At 53.4% G+C, this 17,234-nt stretch overlaps 6 protein-coding genes across 6 annotated transcripts; 3 read left to right on the forward strand and 3 right to left on the reverse strand.

Annotated features, from left to right (window-relative positions):
• Positions 1-419: 419 nt before the first annotated feature.
• On the reverse strand, positions 420-2,151 carry P175DRAFT_0544142 (cytochrome P450; the record flags this gene model as incomplete). The annotated part of the gene is made up of 4 exons (XM_040900381.1): positions 420-449; positions 473-796; positions 938-2,032; positions 2,104-2,151. The coding sequence occupies 4 exons, from the start codon at positions 2,149-2,151 to the stop codon at positions 420-422; spliced, it is 1,497 nt and encodes a 498-aa protein (XP_040755019.1).
• A 260-nt stretch (positions 2,152-2,411) lies between these two features.
• On the forward strand, positions 2,412-3,374 carry P175DRAFT_0508273 (uncharacterized protein; the record flags this gene model as incomplete). The annotated part of the gene is made up of 2 exons (XM_040898333.1): positions 2,412-3,183; positions 3,250-3,374. The coding sequence occupies 2 exons, from the start codon at positions 2,412-2,414 to the stop codon at positions 3,372-3,374; spliced, it is 897 nt and encodes a 298-aa protein (XP_040755020.1).
• Positions 3,375-3,485: 111 nt separating this feature from the next.
• On the reverse strand, positions 3,486-3,905 carry P175DRAFT_0508274 (Dabb family protein; the record flags this gene model as incomplete). The annotated part of the gene is made up of 3 exons (XM_040898334.1): positions 3,486-3,552; positions 3,610-3,832; positions 3,887-3,905. The coding sequence occupies 3 exons, from the start codon at positions 3,903-3,905 to the stop codon at positions 3,486-3,488; spliced, it is 309 nt and encodes a 102-aa protein (XP_040755021.1).
• A 196-nt stretch (positions 3,906-4,101) lies between these two features.
• P175DRAFT_0430901 (alpha/beta hydrolase) lies at positions 4,102-5,092 on the forward strand (the record flags this gene model as incomplete). The annotated part of the gene is made up of 2 exons (XM_040893448.1): positions 4,102-4,134; positions 4,184-5,092. 2 exons carry the CDS (start codon positions 4,102-4,104, stop codon positions 5,090-5,092), a joined length of 942 nt encoding a protein of 313 aa, XP_040755022.1.
• A 581-nt stretch (positions 5,093-5,673) lies between these two features.
• Positions 5,674-10,764, reverse strand: P175DRAFT_0179000 (uncharacterized protein). Its single transcript, XM_040892515.1, has 2 exons — positions 5,982-10,764; positions 5,674-5,933 (listed from the first exon to the last, which is right to left on the reverse strand). The coding sequence occupies exons 1-2, from the start codon at positions 10,320-10,322 to the stop codon at positions 5,820-5,822; spliced, it is 4,455 nt and encodes a 1,484-aa protein (XP_040755023.1). The 5' UTR covers positions 10,323-10,764; the 3' UTR covers positions 5,674-5,819.
• A 443-nt stretch (positions 10,765-11,207) lies between these two features.
• Positions 11,208-17,184, forward strand: P175DRAFT_0491964 (uncharacterized protein; the record flags this gene model as incomplete). The annotated part of the gene is made up of 4 exons (XM_040895861.1): positions 11,208-15,966; positions 16,032-16,502; positions 16,566-16,681; positions 16,768-17,184. The coding sequence occupies 4 exons, from the start codon at positions 11,208-11,210 to the stop codon at positions 17,182-17,184; spliced, it is 5,763 nt and encodes a 1,920-aa protein (XP_040755024.1).
• Positions 17,185-17,234: the final 50 nt, after the last annotated feature.

Here is a 17,234-nt window from a genome sequence, read left to right on the forward strand (position 1 = left end):
GAGGGAGGAATGCGCATTTTCCCGTTTGGGAAAGGAACAATCTTCCAATGCAGCTCAAGTAATCGTTAGACGGATGATTATTGCATATTTATGGAATCATTATTGGGAAATTAGTAAATTTGGCTATGCGAGACCTCTGCGGATCCACATATCAGTCAACAATATAGCTCTCTTTTCTTTCCCAGGCCCTGGAGAACCCAATCAGGCTCCCTGGATTCTTGTACACGCCAGTCTCGCACGGTCTCGGTTTGGTCAGTGCGGAGTATATACGGACGTAACCTTTTACATGATAAGAGACGAGGCCCTTGAGGAGTCGGCTAAGCTAACTACTATTGTGCCTATGTCTTTACTCTATCCACCGCAACTAGTTAACTAGTATAGACCTCGCTTACTACCCGCGAAATACGGCCCCTTCTTTCTCATGTTGCATCGTCCTCCTCTAGCTTTTTCTCTCCCGCGGTTCCAGCACAACCCACAGTGGATTCTTATCCCACAGAATCCAGATCCCTTGCTCCGCCAACCAGTCCGCATCCTTCATACGGCCCTGATCCAGTCGAAGATTGAAATGCCACAGAACATGCACCAGAATCAGCCGCATCTCCGCGTAGGCCAGCTGGCGTCCAATGCAGTTTCGAGGGCCGATACTGAAGGGTTGCGAGGCCTCTCGACGGTCATTGGCGAATTCACCTTGTCCCTGCCATCTTTGCGGCAGGAATTCATTAGGACGATGAAAGTTGTCCGCAGAACGGCATGCTACAAATTGCTGCACCGCGACTGACGTCTGTTGTAAGGAAACCTCGGTGAGCGAGCGGGGTCAAGATAGCACGTACCCTCCCCCCCCCCCCGCAGAAAAAGAAAGGAAAGGAAAGGAAACGAAGGGGGGACAAGGGAGAGAGGGGAAGGAAATGAATGGTGAAAAGGAAAGGAAGAGACTTACCCCCCCAGGAACCCACATTCCGGCAATCTGAGCACCTTGCGGCGGAACAATACGATTACTTTGCATGGGGACCGGTGGATACAGACGCAGGGATTCCTCCAGCACTGCTTGTAGACCTTCCACCTGTGTAACGGTTTGTGCATCAATATCTGCTGCCCGGGCGAACTGCGAGCGCACCCTTTCGGTGAGAGTGTTCAGATACTCCGGGTTCTTTAGCAACAACCAAGTGCACCCGCTAAGTAGGGTTGCTGATGTCTCACTGCCAGCTAAGACAATGGCACTGGCATTGCTAACCATCTCATCCCGCGACATAGGCGATTCCCCGTTGGGGTTGTCCGCTAGCACTGAGTCCCAAAGATCGCCCCGGGCAGTGCCTGGATGCTGAAGACGGCGATCGACCTTGTCCGCCGTAAACTGAGCGTTGCGTCGTCTCATCTCAAGGAGGTTTCGAGGCGCCAATAGTCCGAGGACCCCGCTCAGTCGGTAGCGACGAAGAGCATTCAGAATCGGAATGGCCTTGACATTGCCTTGGATTGACGCAATCCATGGATGCGTCTCGACCTTTTCAAGGCATCCAAATGATTCTCCAAAGGCCAGGTCACCGATTATGTCAAAGGTTGCCCAATTATACCAAAGTGTCATGTCAACAGGGCCCGTGGAGCAATTCTCGTGAAGGCGGACAATCAATTGATCAATGTACTGCTGGATCATGCCCTGCTGTGCTTTCAGCCCTTTATCAGAAAATGAGAATGCGAGAAGCCGTCGATACCGCCGGTGGTGGGCATGGTCGGCCGCGAGGATGCCAGGAACTCCATTGTGGAAGGGTGGGAGGTGCATGGGATCTTTGGAGAACTCAGGATTCGACGTGTAGATGGGTTTGGCCGCCTCTGGATTGATAAAGGACAGCTCGTCCGGGGCAATGCGCACGACAGGGCCATATTGCTCATGCAGTCGTTGAAGATCTCGCACAATCGTGCCACGGATGGTGCTTTGAAGATATGGTACACGCCAAAGAGCCCACCATCGAGGTCCAGGGTATGATCGCAGCGGATGTAGCCATAGACGATAGGCACCCAGAGAGCCCAATATCAGGAACTAAACAGACAATTACTAATTGAGAAAACACGGGCATGACTATAACCAACACATACACTCAGAAACAATACATCCCGCAGCCCAAGTAGCTGGAGAGGAAAGCTGCGAAGAACATCCATTGGCGCCAGCGAAATGTCCACCATAATAGCAGAACAGAGTAGAATTCTGCTAGTATTAGTATCGCAGCTTGTACTCAAGTGAAGTGCTTCAGTCGTCGCCGTAAGCCTAGCAGGGTTGACCGAAGACCGAGGAAATGAATTACCCCGAGAGATATAAATAAAGCAAATAAGACTGTACAGACCTGATTCAACGCACCGAGTTCACCCACGGGAAAACGAAACAAAAAAGAACAGAGAACAATAGTTCTACCTAGGTCGAAATGGAGCCCCTTGATCTTAGTATCGATCTGGTTCGCCTGAAGGGTAAGTCGGCGCTCATCACTGGCGGTGCATCGGGTTTGGGATTGGCAACAGCACAGAATTGGGCAGCCGCCGGTGTATACGTTACAATTGCCGACCTCCAGCAGCCCGTGGGCACAGCCGATAACAGTCAGATCAACTACATCCGGTGCGATGTGACCAGCTGGCAGAGTCAAATCGAGGCCTTCAAGAGTGCGCTCCGTTTCTCCCCACAGAAGTCCCTGGACATTGTCGCTGCGTTCGCTGGAACCGCTATAGCTCCCGGTAACCAGGTCGATCATGTCCGGGCGGCTGGGATTCCCAGCTTAGATGCTGACCCTCCAGCGCCGACGATCCGAAACATTGAGGTCAATCTTATCGGCAGTTACTATACTTCATGGCTAGGATTGTACTATCTTCGCATTCCAGGGACACAGGCTACCGAGCCCAGCGATAAAAGTCTGCTATTCTGCGCATCAATTGGCGCATATATGGACAGTCCCAAAGCGTCTACATACCCTGCCAGCAAGTTCGGTGTGCGGGGGCTCTTCCGCAGTACTCGAGCTCAGACTCAACAGCTGGGAGTTCGATGCAATCTGTTGGCTCCATGGTTTGTCGACACGCCGCTGATAGCACCCATCAAGAATGCAATGGCAGCGCGCGGTATTGACATGGCGAAAGTCCTGGCATTTACGAGTATTCAGTCTTGCGTAGACGCAGCAAATTACTGTGTCACCAACAGCCAGTTGCACGGTAAGGATGGAATCGAGGCTTCAACTGGCGAGCATTGGCGATTCTGGGCTAATAATCCTCCTCCAGGACGCGCATTGGCTGTCCAGCCAGAAGGAACCTTTGACCTCAAGGATGATATGGAAGATGGATGGGCGGGAGACCAGCTACGACCCATTATGCAGCGGCGGCGAGAAGCTGGATTCGATGCCTGACGTGCCCTCGTTTACAAGATTTCCACTGATTGATATTTCCCTTTTCAATGCAAAATGTGTCTATTATTCCATGCATAATGATTCAAGTCTCCCACGCCCGTATGGCTGCATCTAGAATTCAATATCATAACCGATTGTGCTTCCTTGCTCGCAAACTTGCATATACAATTCGTGGACCCTGATGATGCTTGGTAAGTGTACGAGTACCAGAAAATAGGTCCGATGGGAGCAGTACTCATCATGGCTGGGGTGGGTGAAAAATGTAGCCAATGTCTCGACGTAATCCACCAGCACCACAACCCCCATATCGTAGCCCTTGGCCATGGGCGCGGTGAGTTCGACCGGTGGTCCAGCCTGGAGCTCTAACAGACCTGGCACTTTACCCACCATGGCATGCGCGAGATCCTGCCATTGGCGGACACTTTTCGGATCAGCATCACTTTTGAGCTTGAAGAGGGCTTGCTACCATGTTAGTAGTGGACCGAATTCAACCATTGCAATGGACAACAGACCAATGTGATATACCGGCATTGTGAGAGAGCTTCACCCGATCAGAAGAACCAAGCTGGATGTACTGGTTCCCTGGGCTACGATTGCCACATATACCTATCTCGCGATGGTCTGCAATCCCGCCGCTCCGAGGCCGGTATGAACTCGGTGACCGACAAGGCACATAATAGAGCCCTTCGGTCAGAGCCCCCATGTATCAAAACAACCCATTCGAAAAATGGATTCGCAGATCGCATCGCCCTGGCGTCAGGTTGTAACTTCCACTATACTTGCAGTCGGCTGGAGGCTAACTGGCACAGTTTGTCGAGGAGTTGGGGACGTCGCCAGCCCTGGACGGACCCTATGAAAACCTCATGCAGGGATGGAAAACCCTCTTGGGTCGACTGATGAGTCGCTACAGCTTTCCCCCACCAGATCTTAGTGTCGAAACCCAGGATGTGATGGTCAACCAGATCCTTGTCCGCACTTATACCCCCCCAGGGGTCAGTCACCCTCCCGTCGCTCTCTACTTCCATGGGGGAGGGTGGGTGATGGGAAGTGTTGAAGAGGAAGATGGGTTCTGTCGGGCACTCAGCAAGCTGAGTGGGACAAAACTGCTCAGCGTTGCATATCGTATGGCCCCGGAGTGTCGCTTTCCTGCACCGCTTGAGGACGGCATCGAGGTGGCCGAGTGGGCCATGGACACGCATCCGTCACAATCGGTAGCATTCTTCGGCACTTCCGCCGGTGGTAACCTGGCCTTTTCTACAGCATTGGCGCTCATTGAAAAGGGACTGGGTGATCGTGTGCAGGGAGTGGTTGGGTTGGCACCTGTCACGGTGCACCCAGATGCAGTACCGGCTGGGAAGGAAGCACAGTACACGTCGTATACAGAAAACGACCGTGTCACCATCAACACCAGTTCAGCCATGCGGGTTTTTCTCGAGTGCTATGGAGCTTCACCGCAAGATCCCCGGCTTTCTTGCTTGCTGCATCCACGATTGGGCGATCTCAAGAAGGTTTATATGGCAGTTGGGGGGGCGGATACCCTCCGAGATGATGTTCGACTAATGCAGGAAGCCCTGATGGACGCAGACGCCTCTGTAATGTGCGACGAGTATCCAGGATACCCCCATTACTCGTGGTTATTTCCAAGTCCAGTACTCAAGGAACATCAGCGCCAATTTTTTGGGAATTTGATCCGGGGAATTCAGTGGTTGTACAAGTGATTCCATGGTGTATCATCTCTCTATCCGTATCTAGTACGCCCCCATGGCAGCAAATCACCTCGAGGAGGTTTCAGGAAAGCTCTGATGAAATGTCATTTAGTTAGCACTAGTACAATAACATTCATTCATTCATTCATTCATTCACTTCTCGTTCCAGGCATCTCAGGGTGTTTTGGTTGTTGGTATCGAGCCGTGACAGTGTTTGGTTAGCAGGACGAGTTTGAACTATTGCGTTTAATATAGGATGAGAAGAAGTATTTTTATTTCCCTTTAGTAAATGCAGCCATCCAGTTGAATATATATATTGATAGATTGGTGTATTAGTATTATTTGGAGTGAAATGTTGACAATATATATCCCACACCTAGCCCATAGATGAAGTATATATATAAACAATTTGGCCATACTATTTCCAAAAACCATTTCAAGCAGCATAACTCCAAATAATAGTAGTCAAGATATAACCCAGTGTTTGAATGATGGCTGGATTCAAAATAGTACGCTTGGAATAAATTACATGCAACAGCGCTACCCAGGACTCGAACTCGTGGTCTTTGAAAAAGAGTAGCAAAAACTTGACCGCTGGACTATCCAGAAAGCATATGGAATTTCGCGTCGAAATTAATGAAGTATATAATTCTGATTTCTTAATTTATCATCACTTAAATGAAATAAATGCAGTCTATTTACCAAGATCGAGATGTATACTGAATCATCAGCTAGAAACCTACTGTGGAACTCCCAGTGCAATGGCGATTACACTGTCGTCTGCATAGCTCAGACTCAACTGGATGTTCTGAAGCCCTGCTTCTTGCGCCGCCTGCAATGCGTCTCCATGAAGCTATAGCTAGTTAATGCTGCTCGAACATAGTTGAAATCTAGGACTTACCACGACGTATGGCGCTCCCTGAGATCGCAAAATCTCGATCTCCTTCATCGCTGAACCTGCGCCCTTGGAGACTGTCTTAAGACACTTGAACACGGCCTCTTTGGCGCACCAACCGCTTGCTACTGCTGCCCGCATGTCTCGGTGTGTTTGCAGCGATTGATATTCGCGGTCGGTGTAGTTGCGCCGGAGGAAGATCAAATTCTCATGCGCAGTAAAGGTGCTGAGGGTTACCGTATCCACACCTACCGTGGACGGATGTGCGTCCGGCGCAGACACTGGCCGAAGGGGAGGAACACTCCCGGATGCAGCATTGGGACTCGCCCGCGTGGGAGCACTGGATGCTGCTGGGACCGAGACATGGTAGGATCCCGTGGCCTGCTCTCGGTGGAGACGCGCGGAAGGGTTTAGCAAGATCGAATCCATGTCTGTACCTTCATAAGGAGGACGCGATTGCACCTGCACGATGTGATTTCCCATCAGGGCCCGGATGTAAGCCCGCTCAGCATGTCGCGTACGCCGTTGCACCCGGATCTGGTAGGCGTGGAACTCCGGACCGGACTGGAGGGCAAAGAAGTAGCGAGGATGAACACCCACCACTTGGGCTTCCTTTTGCCCGAACCCGCAAGAATTCAAAAGGAATGCCCTAACACCCGCGGTTTGAACCGGGCGGGTGGGGAAACATAGATGATCGAATGCGCGGAGCTCTGGCTCGATGTCATCTGCGTTGCGGTTGCCAGGTACCAACCCCGAGTCAAGCACTTGGAGGCACCCGTTCAGCATCCAAGCGGCAGCTGGAGCTTTGGGATGGCCCGTGACGGACTTTTGGCAGATTGCCCAGAGCGGCCGGCCCGGGGTGCGTCCGAGATGCGCCATCTCGGACTGGATCACTGCTGGTTCATTCTTGTCGTTGGCCGGCGTTGACGTGGCGTGCAATGAAGCCACCGTGAGGTCGTCGATGCCGAGACCCCAGCGGGCGAGAGCCGCGCGCAACGGAGCGGGAGAGCTCTTGCTATTCTCCCGTGCAAAGGTGAGGATTCCGTGTCCTGGAGCGGGGACGGAGCGGCTGACGCCATCCGCCGCCATGCCAGAGCCGGCGACAATCCCGTAGATTGGGAGGCCCATCGCGAGGGCTACATCACCGCGGCAGAGTAGTTGAACCCCACACCCCTGAGATTCGACGAAACCCGCGCGACTGGCCGCGGTTGGACGAGACATCTCGGTGGGCAGGCGGCCGCGGGCTTGCTCGTTGGGGACAGAGGCGGTCGCCTTCATGCGCGCAAATCCGACCGATTCTTCGGGCTGGAGATCGTCATAGCCACCGACAAGGCATATCTTGGTATGACCGGCTTGAATTGACTCCAGAGCGGAATCGATCGATTCGAGCGCAGTTGCACATGCGCCCACGGGGGTCTTAATCGGACCTGCTGCGCCCAACAGCAGCATGTTGACCCAAGCTGGGGCAGTATTCAGGTACGTTTCTTGTAGTGCGTCTGATGGGACATCCTGGTCTAGAGAGACATCATGATAGAGAGCCCGTGTGTTAACGACCCCTCCCATGGATGAACCGATAAAGTTCCCCAGCTCTGATAGATGGATATGCTCAAAGATCTCCATGGGATCTGTGATCCCGGCGCTATAGAAGGTCTCTGCTACACAGCAGAGTAGCACAAGAGTCACAGGGTCGACCTGCTGGACAATCTCTGCCGGAATTCCGTACTTGTCTGGAGACCAACCCATGGGTAATTGACCAGCTACCCCTGGCCCTGCCATGCTGGACTTGGGGACCCGGATCGTGGCACCGTGCCGCAGCTGGACTTGACAAGTGCTGGAAGGGTCATCGTCATCCCCGTCACCGGAAGAGAGGATCGTGACAAGGTTGCTGCCATGTCGCTGGAGTAAGGCTTCCGCATTCGCGCGCGTAGTCTCAAACGCGGCTAGATCTTCATCCAGCACAATCTCCTGGAAGATTTCGCGATTGTCGGATGGCAGTGGCCGGATGCCTGCATGGGTCCGGATTGTGTCCCCGTATTGTTGCGGAATTTCAGCATCGGCGACGGGCTGTCCACTCTGCGCATCAACCCATCCGATATAATGGCCATTTGGTCCCGGTCCATCAGCATGTCGGATGAGGTTCATGAGCCATGCCATTTCGACATGGCCAGCTAGCGACAGCTGGCCCCGCGACTCCATCTCCCATCGAACGCGCGCACTCCCCCAGGGGCCCAGTTCAGCAAAGCCCACCACTACCACTGCATCCTCTGGGACTAGATCTGGCATGAGTTGATGCTGCAGAGGCTCCACCTCTGACATGTACTCGGGTAGGCGCGGGAAACCTAGGCGGAGGGAGGCTCGAATGGGTACAAGGTCCTGGGCTTTTGTGGTGCCCAGTCGCCCACTGGACTCCCGTTCATCCTCCTGAGCAATGGCCCGCGCGATTTCAGCGCGCTGTTGGATACTTGCACGAGCGGCCGCCAGGCCAGCAGCAGCATTTTGCCAGTCACCCAAGGCACCGGAAAAGTCTGCCATGACAGGCGCATCTTCGCAGTGGGTGGCCCAGGCTGGGCTCAACAGGAGAGTGATGAGTTCTGCCATCTCGGGCCCAGAAAAAGTCAGGACCTTACCCTGCTGTTCTGCTGTTTCAGCGACCATGTCGTTGGTTGTCATCAGGCTGGTGGATCTAGTCCAACCAATATTGACGCCGCAGATCGATAGTTCTTCCTCCCACGACTCCGAGTGAAAGCGGCGCATCACAGTCTCCAGTCCACGTTTAGACTCAGCGTACAGGCCATCGCCCCCCAGGATTCCATGGTTTGGGGAAAGTGGGAGTACCACTTGGGTTGGTCGGCAATGGATCGCTCGCTGGCGTTTCTGGGTCACTATAAACCCGAGTAACCGTAGTACATTCACAAGCATGAGACGCAGAGCGACCTCGTTACCGGCATCGAGCCCGTCAATTTCCGCCCCAACCTGGCCTGTGGCTGCGAATGGCAAGATGGCGTCCAGATCCAGCCCTAATTCGCCATAGATGTACTCAATTAGGCGCTCGCAGTCGACAGCACTGGCCTGATTGAAAGGGACCAGGTGTAACTTTGATCCACGACTGCTATACTCGTCGTACAACTTTTTGAAATGTGGTGCCGCCACCGAGGGCTCACGACTGGTAGTCACGATGACACAGGCCCCTCCGGCAAGCAACAGGCGCGCGATATGGCCGCCAATAGAGCCGGGGCCTGCCCCAGTGATGAGATATGTTTTGTTGACAAATGTAACGCCTGTCTGGCTCGCATGGGCAAGACTTTCAAGCATCTGCGTTGTGAGATCCGTTCCGTTGGATTGCGCCGCACCCGGGTTGCGGTTTTTCTGGATCCAGTGGGTGAAAAACTCGGCGAAACGCGAGGGATCCCGGGGATGCTCATGGTATTCAATCACTCCCGTCCGCGACACCACAGTCTGGGGAGCCATGGTCAAAGACTCTCCCAACCGGACTCTGGGGGGCGAGTCGAGTGCAGCGACGAGGGCCGGGGCCAGTATGCGTGCCGCTGGATTGGCCTGGGCGACCCGAACAAGACTGCGATCAGATCGTCGACAAAGAACATCTCGTAGCTGCTCCGTAAAGACCGCCTCGGCACCCAGTTCGCAGACAGCAAGTAGTTCTTGACGGGCTGCATTCCACCAGTCACGGTACTGCCGGGCCCTGTGAGCATCAAAGCAAGGCGTAATGCGGCTGAGGAATTCATCAGAGAATTCCGCAGTCCAGGAGTCCAGTCTCTGCTGCAGCTCCACCGTTAAACCGTCTGTCTCCGTATTCGAATTTGAGATTCCGAGGTACTGCCTGAGAGCTTCATACTGTTTCCGCGCGAGCGATTTTGCTCCGAGGGAATCCTTGAGCGCTAGTATATCGTCGTCATCGCCTGGTGTAAGCTGGGGTCTGCGCGATCGCTGAACGGTCTGTCGCTGCAGAGACAGCCCCACTGACTGCGCATATGCCTCCGTGAGCCCGTCCCAGTATTGGGTAGCGGCCTCGAGGGAGGGTAGTCGGACCTGTGGCTCAGCAGCCAGAGCCCCTACCAACACTGCAGTCTGTCGGTGGGTAGGGAGCCCCCACATGGTAGCCAGGCGCGCACGAACTGTCGCGACAGTCATGCGCGCCGGCATTTTGGCAGAGAACACTCGCTGCAGGAGAGCGGACGAAACCTGACCCAGTGAAACCTCCCCCAGGGCTGTATCCAGGTCCCCAAGTGGAACGTCTTCGGGCCGATCTGGGAGTGTCGGGAATTCATTCCCAAGCTCTCCGACCAGCTCATTCTGCAAGGTAGACTTTCCTATAGGCTCGGTCAGCATGCAATTGGTTACCCGTGCATGGTTGTTCCGCCTTACCTCCACACAGATCTTTGATTGATTGGGTAGTATCAATTTCGGCTGCCGACTTGCGGAACTTGCGAGCGATGAGAGCGCGGATGATGACAATGGCAGTTAAGGGAGCTTCCTGCACCTGCACTGCTGGTACTGGCTCCGCCTCTGGTTCGGGGGCTGTTACTTCCGCTAATGTGCTGGATACAGGAGTCCCGATTACTGGATCATCAACTGTTGACTCTTCCGGATCGTCGTAGACATAGCACAGTTGCTGTAGATCTTGGGTACATGCTAGAAGTTGTATCGGTTGTCTAGGGTTCGGTGCTATGGTCTTCTGGGACATGCCCAGAAGCGTCTTGCTTGGACCTAACTCAACCAGACGCCGAATATGTCGAAGTAAAGTTTCTTGGGTCTCTATCCTGCAATTCAGGTTACCTAGTTGGTCCACGAGTGAGAATCGTAGTAGGCCTTACCATTGTACGGGAAAGGCGAATTGATGCCTGCTCCTGGTCAGATTCACTGGGAATAAGCGGAGGGGAGAGACCTTACGCCAGCAGTTCTATCACCAATTCATGTGCAATTGCCCGTTCAATCGAGTGTATGGCCATCGCGACAGCCGTGTGTGTTTCTACCGGCGTGGTTAGGGTGAAATTCGCTTAGGGCTGCAAGAGACAACTAAAAGAAGAACTCGCCGTTGCTCGATCTCCGAAACTCATATCACATCCCGACGCTTCGTAGCCCGACTGAATACGAGCTCCTTCATGTTACTCATTCAACACGATAATCTCGCTCTCTCGCCCCCCCCCCTTTCTAAACCTCCGCCTCCATGGACTATCTGGAGTTGCTTGAGAGTCAAGGTATCAAAGAGCAAAAATGCGTCCACGCACCCCCTACGAGCCGTCCAGCCTCCTGGGGGCTGTCGATACTGGACATGTACATCTCTATGCTTGCTGTGGCGGCCAGGGACCAAGCAACCTGACGGGTCTTGACGACCTGATCCATCTATCACTTACATACAACCACTGTTCCCCTATACAACTGCTTCTTGCGTCGGCTGCGCGGCGAATCACATCTCTCGCCTCGATCCCTCATCGTTCCGCCTTCTTTTGCGGACGAGGATTTCCACTACAGGCCTGGCTGGACGATCAGGGTGCATCTGCACCATCAGCCGAGGATCTTGCTCTTTCGCCCTTTAGCTTTCCAATAAATACCCTCCTCACCTTGGTTCATTATGCGCTGGCAGCTCACAAGCTCTGTCTTGACCCGACCCAACTACGTGAGCGACTCCATGGCGTTGTTGGCCATTCTCAGGGAGTATTTGCCGCGGCCGCCATCGCCCATGTTGGCACCGGGTGGCCTGCCTTTTATCAAGCTGCGGATCTTGCCCTCCAGCTGGCATTCTGGGTTGGTCTGGAATCGCATGTGGCAGCTCCGGGCAGTACACTTTCTGCGGAGGAAGTCAAGGATTGCGTCGACCACGAGGAAGGCACTGCGTCATACCTATTGAGCGTGGTGGGGATGACACCGAAAGATCTCACCAGTGTGATCCAGCAGTTAAATAAAAGTCAAGCCGAGGATGGCGGGCCCTTGGTCTATCTTGCTTTGGTCAATGGCCGCAACAAGTGTGTTGTGGCCGGTGCGCCGCAAGGACTACGGCGAGTTTGTATGGCCCTTCGTAACCATAAGGCACCAGCAAAGCTTGATCAGAGTCGTGTGCTTTTCAACCGTCGTCAACCGGTGATTGATGTTCAGTACCTACCTATTTCTGCCCCGTATCACTCACCCTTCCTGGAATCAGTGGAGTCATTCGCAATGAGTGCTCTGGCCAATCTTCGACTAACTGGGGAGGACTTGGCTATCCCCATCTATCACTCAGTGGATGGGCATAATCTGCAGAAGCAAGGATCACAAGATGTACTACGGCCGCTCATCCAAGCGGTGACGGTGGGCTACGTCGATTGGCCTGCAACCTGTCGTCAAATGAAAGGCGCTACTCATATCCTGGCACTAGGCCCTGGCGCCGTTGGTAACCTGGTTCATGATGTTATGGAGGGCACAGGAGTGGCTATAATCCCGTTATCCGGTCGCTCCTTGTCCTCTGGTTTGTCATCGTTGGCTAATTGGGGAATGAGCTCTCTCACTGCATCGAATTGGCGCCGACAGTATAGCCCACGCCTCCGAGTCGGTGCTAATCAAAGGACGCCCTATATCGAAACTAAGATGACCCGTCTGCTGGACACACCTCCACTTATGGTAGCGGGGATGACGCCAACTACCGGATCTCCGGAGTTCGTCGCCGCAATAATGCAAGCTGGATATCACGCTGAATTCGCCGGAGGGGGTTATCACCGGCGCGCTGAGATGGAAGTAGCATTGCGTCGTCTAGCCGCTGCAATTCCCCCACACCGGGGCATCACTTGCAATGTCATTTACGCCTCCCCCAAGACCCTCTCTTGGCAAATTGAGCTACTAAGAGATCTCATTGATGAAGGGTTACCTATTGAGGGGTTGACTGTAGGCGCGGGGATCCCCTCACTGGAGGTGATTCGCGGGTGGATTGAATCGCTGGGCCTGTGCCATATCTGGTTCAAACCTGGGTCCGTTAATGCTATTGATCAAGTTATCGCCCTTGCTCGCCATTATCCAACGTTTCCTATTGGTCTCCAGTGGACTGGCGGCCGCGCAGGGGGGCACCATTCGAGTGAGGATTTCCACCAGCCTATACTCGACCGCTACACTCGCATCCGAGAATGCGAGAACATCGTGCTTGTTGCCGGGAGTGGATTTGGCGGTGCAAGTGATACATGGCCTTATCTCACCGGTACATGGTCACAGAAGCTCGGATTTGCCGCCATGCCATTTGACGGGGTGCTTTTTGGTAGCCGAATGATGGTTGCTCGTGAAGCGAAAACGTCGCTGGCAGCAAAGCGGCTGATTGTAGACGCGCCGGGGATTGAAGACGATGACCGTGCTACGTGGACACGCTCTGAGATCGAACCTGTTGGCGGCGTCATATCCGTCACCTCAGAGATGGGCCAGCCTATTCATGTGCTTGCAACCCGTGCTATGCTATTATGGCACGAGCTCGACACGCGGTTCTTTTCTATTCGGGATACACAAAAATACCTTAATGCACTGCAGCGACATCGTGAATACATTATCAGCCGTTTGAACGTTGATTATGCCCGGCCGTGGTTTGCTCTCACCCTGAGCGGGGAGGCTGTTGAGATTGAAGACATGAGTTACAAAGACGTCCTTCGTCGGCTGTGCCAGCTGATGTATGTCCCTCACGAGGCTCGCTGGATTGACTTGTCGTACCTCCACCTGGTTCATGGATTTCTACATCTTGTTCAGAGCCGCTTTGGATATGGGGTTTATCTTAGTGAAGATCCAGTTGAGCTTCAGGCGACATTTGACAATGCCTATGCAGCCCAGGGCGACGAGGTTCTTCACCCGGAAGATGTGGCACATCTCCTCGCCTTATTTCGTCGTCGTGGCCAGAAACCCGTGCCCTTCATACCTAAGCTCGACGTGAATTTTGAAACTTGGTTTAAGAAAGATTCACTGTGGCAATCAGAGGACGTCGAGGCCGTGCCCAACCAAGATCCACAGCGGGTGTGCATTATCCATGGCCCTCTGGCAGCTCGCCACTCAACAGTTTGCAACGAGCCCGTAGGCCACATTTTGGATTGCATTCGCGATGCCCACATCGAGATGCTGTGTCAACAGCGTGAAGATGAAGAAGAACAAGAAGAAGAAGAGGGGACGATTAGACATGAGACAGTTCAAAAAAAGGAACTGTCGCTACCAGGAGTCCGAGTCTCCCAAGACGGACCCATCCATCGATATCACCTTATTGGCCCTGCTTTACCGTCTGCAAAGGCCTTAGTTGAGCACCTGGTGGGTGACTGCACTTGGGCCTATGCTGCCCTTATTAACAAGTATTTGATCTATGGCCAAAATAGGGCCAAGAATCCAATTCGCAACGCCTTCAGACCCGAGGCTGGTGACGTTATAGACGTTAGGTACGCTGCCGAACAGCCTTGCGAGATTACTCTGTATACCGCACCGCTAAGGGGCGACTCCAAACATCCACACGCTGTACTGGAGCTCGCCTATCATGAGGGTAGAGAGGTTACAATGACACTACTGATGTCCCCAATCCTCGGCGGTCAGAGCAGACGACCTGCCTTAGAGCTCACAATGGAACTAATTGGTGGACCAATGGATTCTCATATGCTGCAACTGAGCAGGGGAGATTACCTCGATCGCGTTCGTAGACTCTATACGCAACTCTGGATTGAAGGGCCTAGTCACGGTCCATCATCGGCAGGTATAAACTCCGAGTTTGCTGGTGACCGGGTGACAATCACCGCAGATGCTGTGAAGGCGTTCCTTGCGGTCATCCGACAGACTGGCCCGGCACGATGTCAAGCTTGGGAGGCACAGGGCTCTGTTATTCCTCTTGACTATGGTGTTGTATTGGCCTGGACGGTGCTCACCAAACCCGTTCTGCTCCCAGCCCTGGATGGGGATCCGGTGCAACTCCTACACCAGTCGATATCTATCCGCCTCGTACCAGGCGTCCGTCCGCTTCATTTAGGAGACGTGGTAACGACCTCATCACGGATCACAGAGCGTACGATTACCGCCACCGGCCAGTTGATTGAAGTTTCTGCCGAGATCCGTCGTGAGGCCGAGCCCGTGGTTCACATTCGATCAGTATTCGTCATCCAGCGCCGTCCGCAAAGTGTGTCCAAACAACAATTCCGTTCCGTTGACGAGCCCGACATGATAATGCACATCAACTCACCGGTAAAGTTGCAGGTACTTGTCAGCCGGAAATGGCTTCTCCTGGACGGATCTACCCCTGATCTACTGGGAAAAACCCTTGTGTTTCGGCTGAACACTCAAACCATTTACGACACATCTGGGACGCTCAGCTCACTCCAAGTCGCCGGATCGGTGAGTCTGCTACCAGAAATTACGTCTTCTAGTTCCTCACTCGGTGCCCAACTTGGTCGTGTATACTTGGAGGAGGAAGGCTGCCGGGTAAATCCAGTTCTTGATTTCTTGAATCGACACGCAGCCCCGCGGATTCAGCGCCGCATGCTACAGAACCCCGGATGGGCCGGGGATGCTACCATCGATTTCCGTGCACCATCACAGAGCGGCTCGTATGCTTGTGTGTCACAGGATACAAACCCGATCCATCTCTGTCCACTGTTCGCTCGATTTGCTGGCCGCGGAGCACCTGTCGTCCATGGCATGCACTTATCCGCAACTGTGAGACGGATACTCGAGTGGATGGTCGGGGATACCCATCGAACACGGTTCCGTAGCTGGAAGACGTCGTTTGACGGTATAGTTCGAGTGCAAGACCAGCTTCAGATGGAGGTGCAGCATCGGGCGATGGAAGACGGCCTGCTGGTAGTCCAGGTGAAGGTGTTGGACCAGAATGGGCAGCGTCCGGTAATGCGTGCGGAAGCCATAATCGAACAAGCCCCAACAGCATACGTCTTTTGCGGTCAGGGAAGCCAGGAGAAGGGAATGGGAATGGCTTTATATGGCACACATACCGCTGCCCAAGCACTTTGGGATAAAGCGGAGCGACATTTCGAGTCTCAATATGGTGAGTCCCTGTGTCCCGTATCCAATCCATTCGGGGACTTATGTTGACCTGTATATATTTTTCAGGCTTTTCTCTCCTCCAAATCGTTCGGGAGAATCCCACCTCTCTCACCGTCAACTTTGGCGGTCGACGTGGTCGACAGATTCGTGCTAACTATCTTGCCATGAGCTCAGGATCAGACTCGGATACCTGTATTCTTCCAGGTCTGACGGCGTCTTGCAGGTCTTATACATTTTCCTATCCTGCGGGATTGCTCATGTCCACTCAATTTGCCCAACCTGCATTAGCAGTAATGGAGATGGCCGAATATGCGCATCTGCAAGCCCAAGGAGTAGTCCAGAACCCGGCCTTGTTTGCTGGCCATTCCTTGGGAGAGTACAGTGCCCTCGGAGCCTGCACTACTTTTATGCCCTTCGAGTCTCTCTTGTCTTTAATTTTGTACCGTGGCCTCAAGATGCAGAATGCACTCCCTCGCGATACCTATGGACGCACAGATTACGCGATGATGGCGGCAGATCCCTCACGCATCCGACCAGGTATTTCTTTCCTCGCCTTCTGCCCCCGGGAATGATGTCAGAGACAGCTAACTATTTCAGCAGACTTCGATGAGCACGATTTCCTGGACCTGGTCCAACTAATCGGCCAGGAAGCTGGATTGTTACTGGAAGTGGTTAACCATAATGTCCGATCACGACAGTATGTCTGTGCTGGCCATGTAAGTGTTGTTCTTTTCTTGATCCCAGGAGTGTTGATGACATTGTCTGCCTTTCCCGTCATTGGATTCATCTCTCTGACAAACAGAAAAAGGTTCGTGCGCTTTGGATTATGGGCCGTGTATGCGACGAATTGTTCAAATTGACCCTCACCGGTGATGGGGATACTCTCCGGGAGTGCGTTCGTCGCCACGTCCTCGGGTCTCAGTCAGTTACTAACCAGACCAATCTTGCTCGAGGCCGTGCAACTATTCCACTGGGTGGTGTGGATATCCCTTTTCACTCCCAGATGCTTCGGGGGCACATTGACAACTACAGACAGTATCTTCGACGTCACCTGCGGATCTCAGACTTGAAGCCCGATGAATTTGTTGGACGCTGGATTCCTAACGTGGTAGGAAAACCGTTCGCACTCGATAGTTCCTATATACATCTTGTGCAGCGCGTTACAGGCAGCCAGCCGTTGATGGACCTTCTACAGCGACTTAAAGAACGCTTAGCCTAGCATCAATCACCCTTGACGTGGTACACAGCTAGATGGGAACCAGTTGGAGA

The sequence above is a fragment of the Aspergillus ochraceoroseus genome, assembly GCF_002846915.1.
Source record: "Aspergillus ochraceoroseus IBT 24754 chromosome Unknown P175scaffold_2, whole genome shotgun sequence".
Taxonomy (NCBI): Eukaryota; Fungi; Ascomycota; class Eurotiomycetes; order Eurotiales; family Aspergillaceae; genus Aspergillus; species Aspergillus ochraceoroseus.

Excerpts from the sequence above, each read along its gene's own strand:
- P175DRAFT_0179000 (XM_040892515.1), bottom strand. The coding sequence starts at position 10,322 with ATGCTGACCGAGCCTATAGGAAAGTCTACCTTGCAGAATGAGCTGGTC. Across the intron at positions 5,934-5,981 it reads AGGGAGCGCCATACGTCGTG|CTTCATGGAGACGCATTGCA; the intron begins GTAAGTCCTAGA and ends AACTAGCTATAG.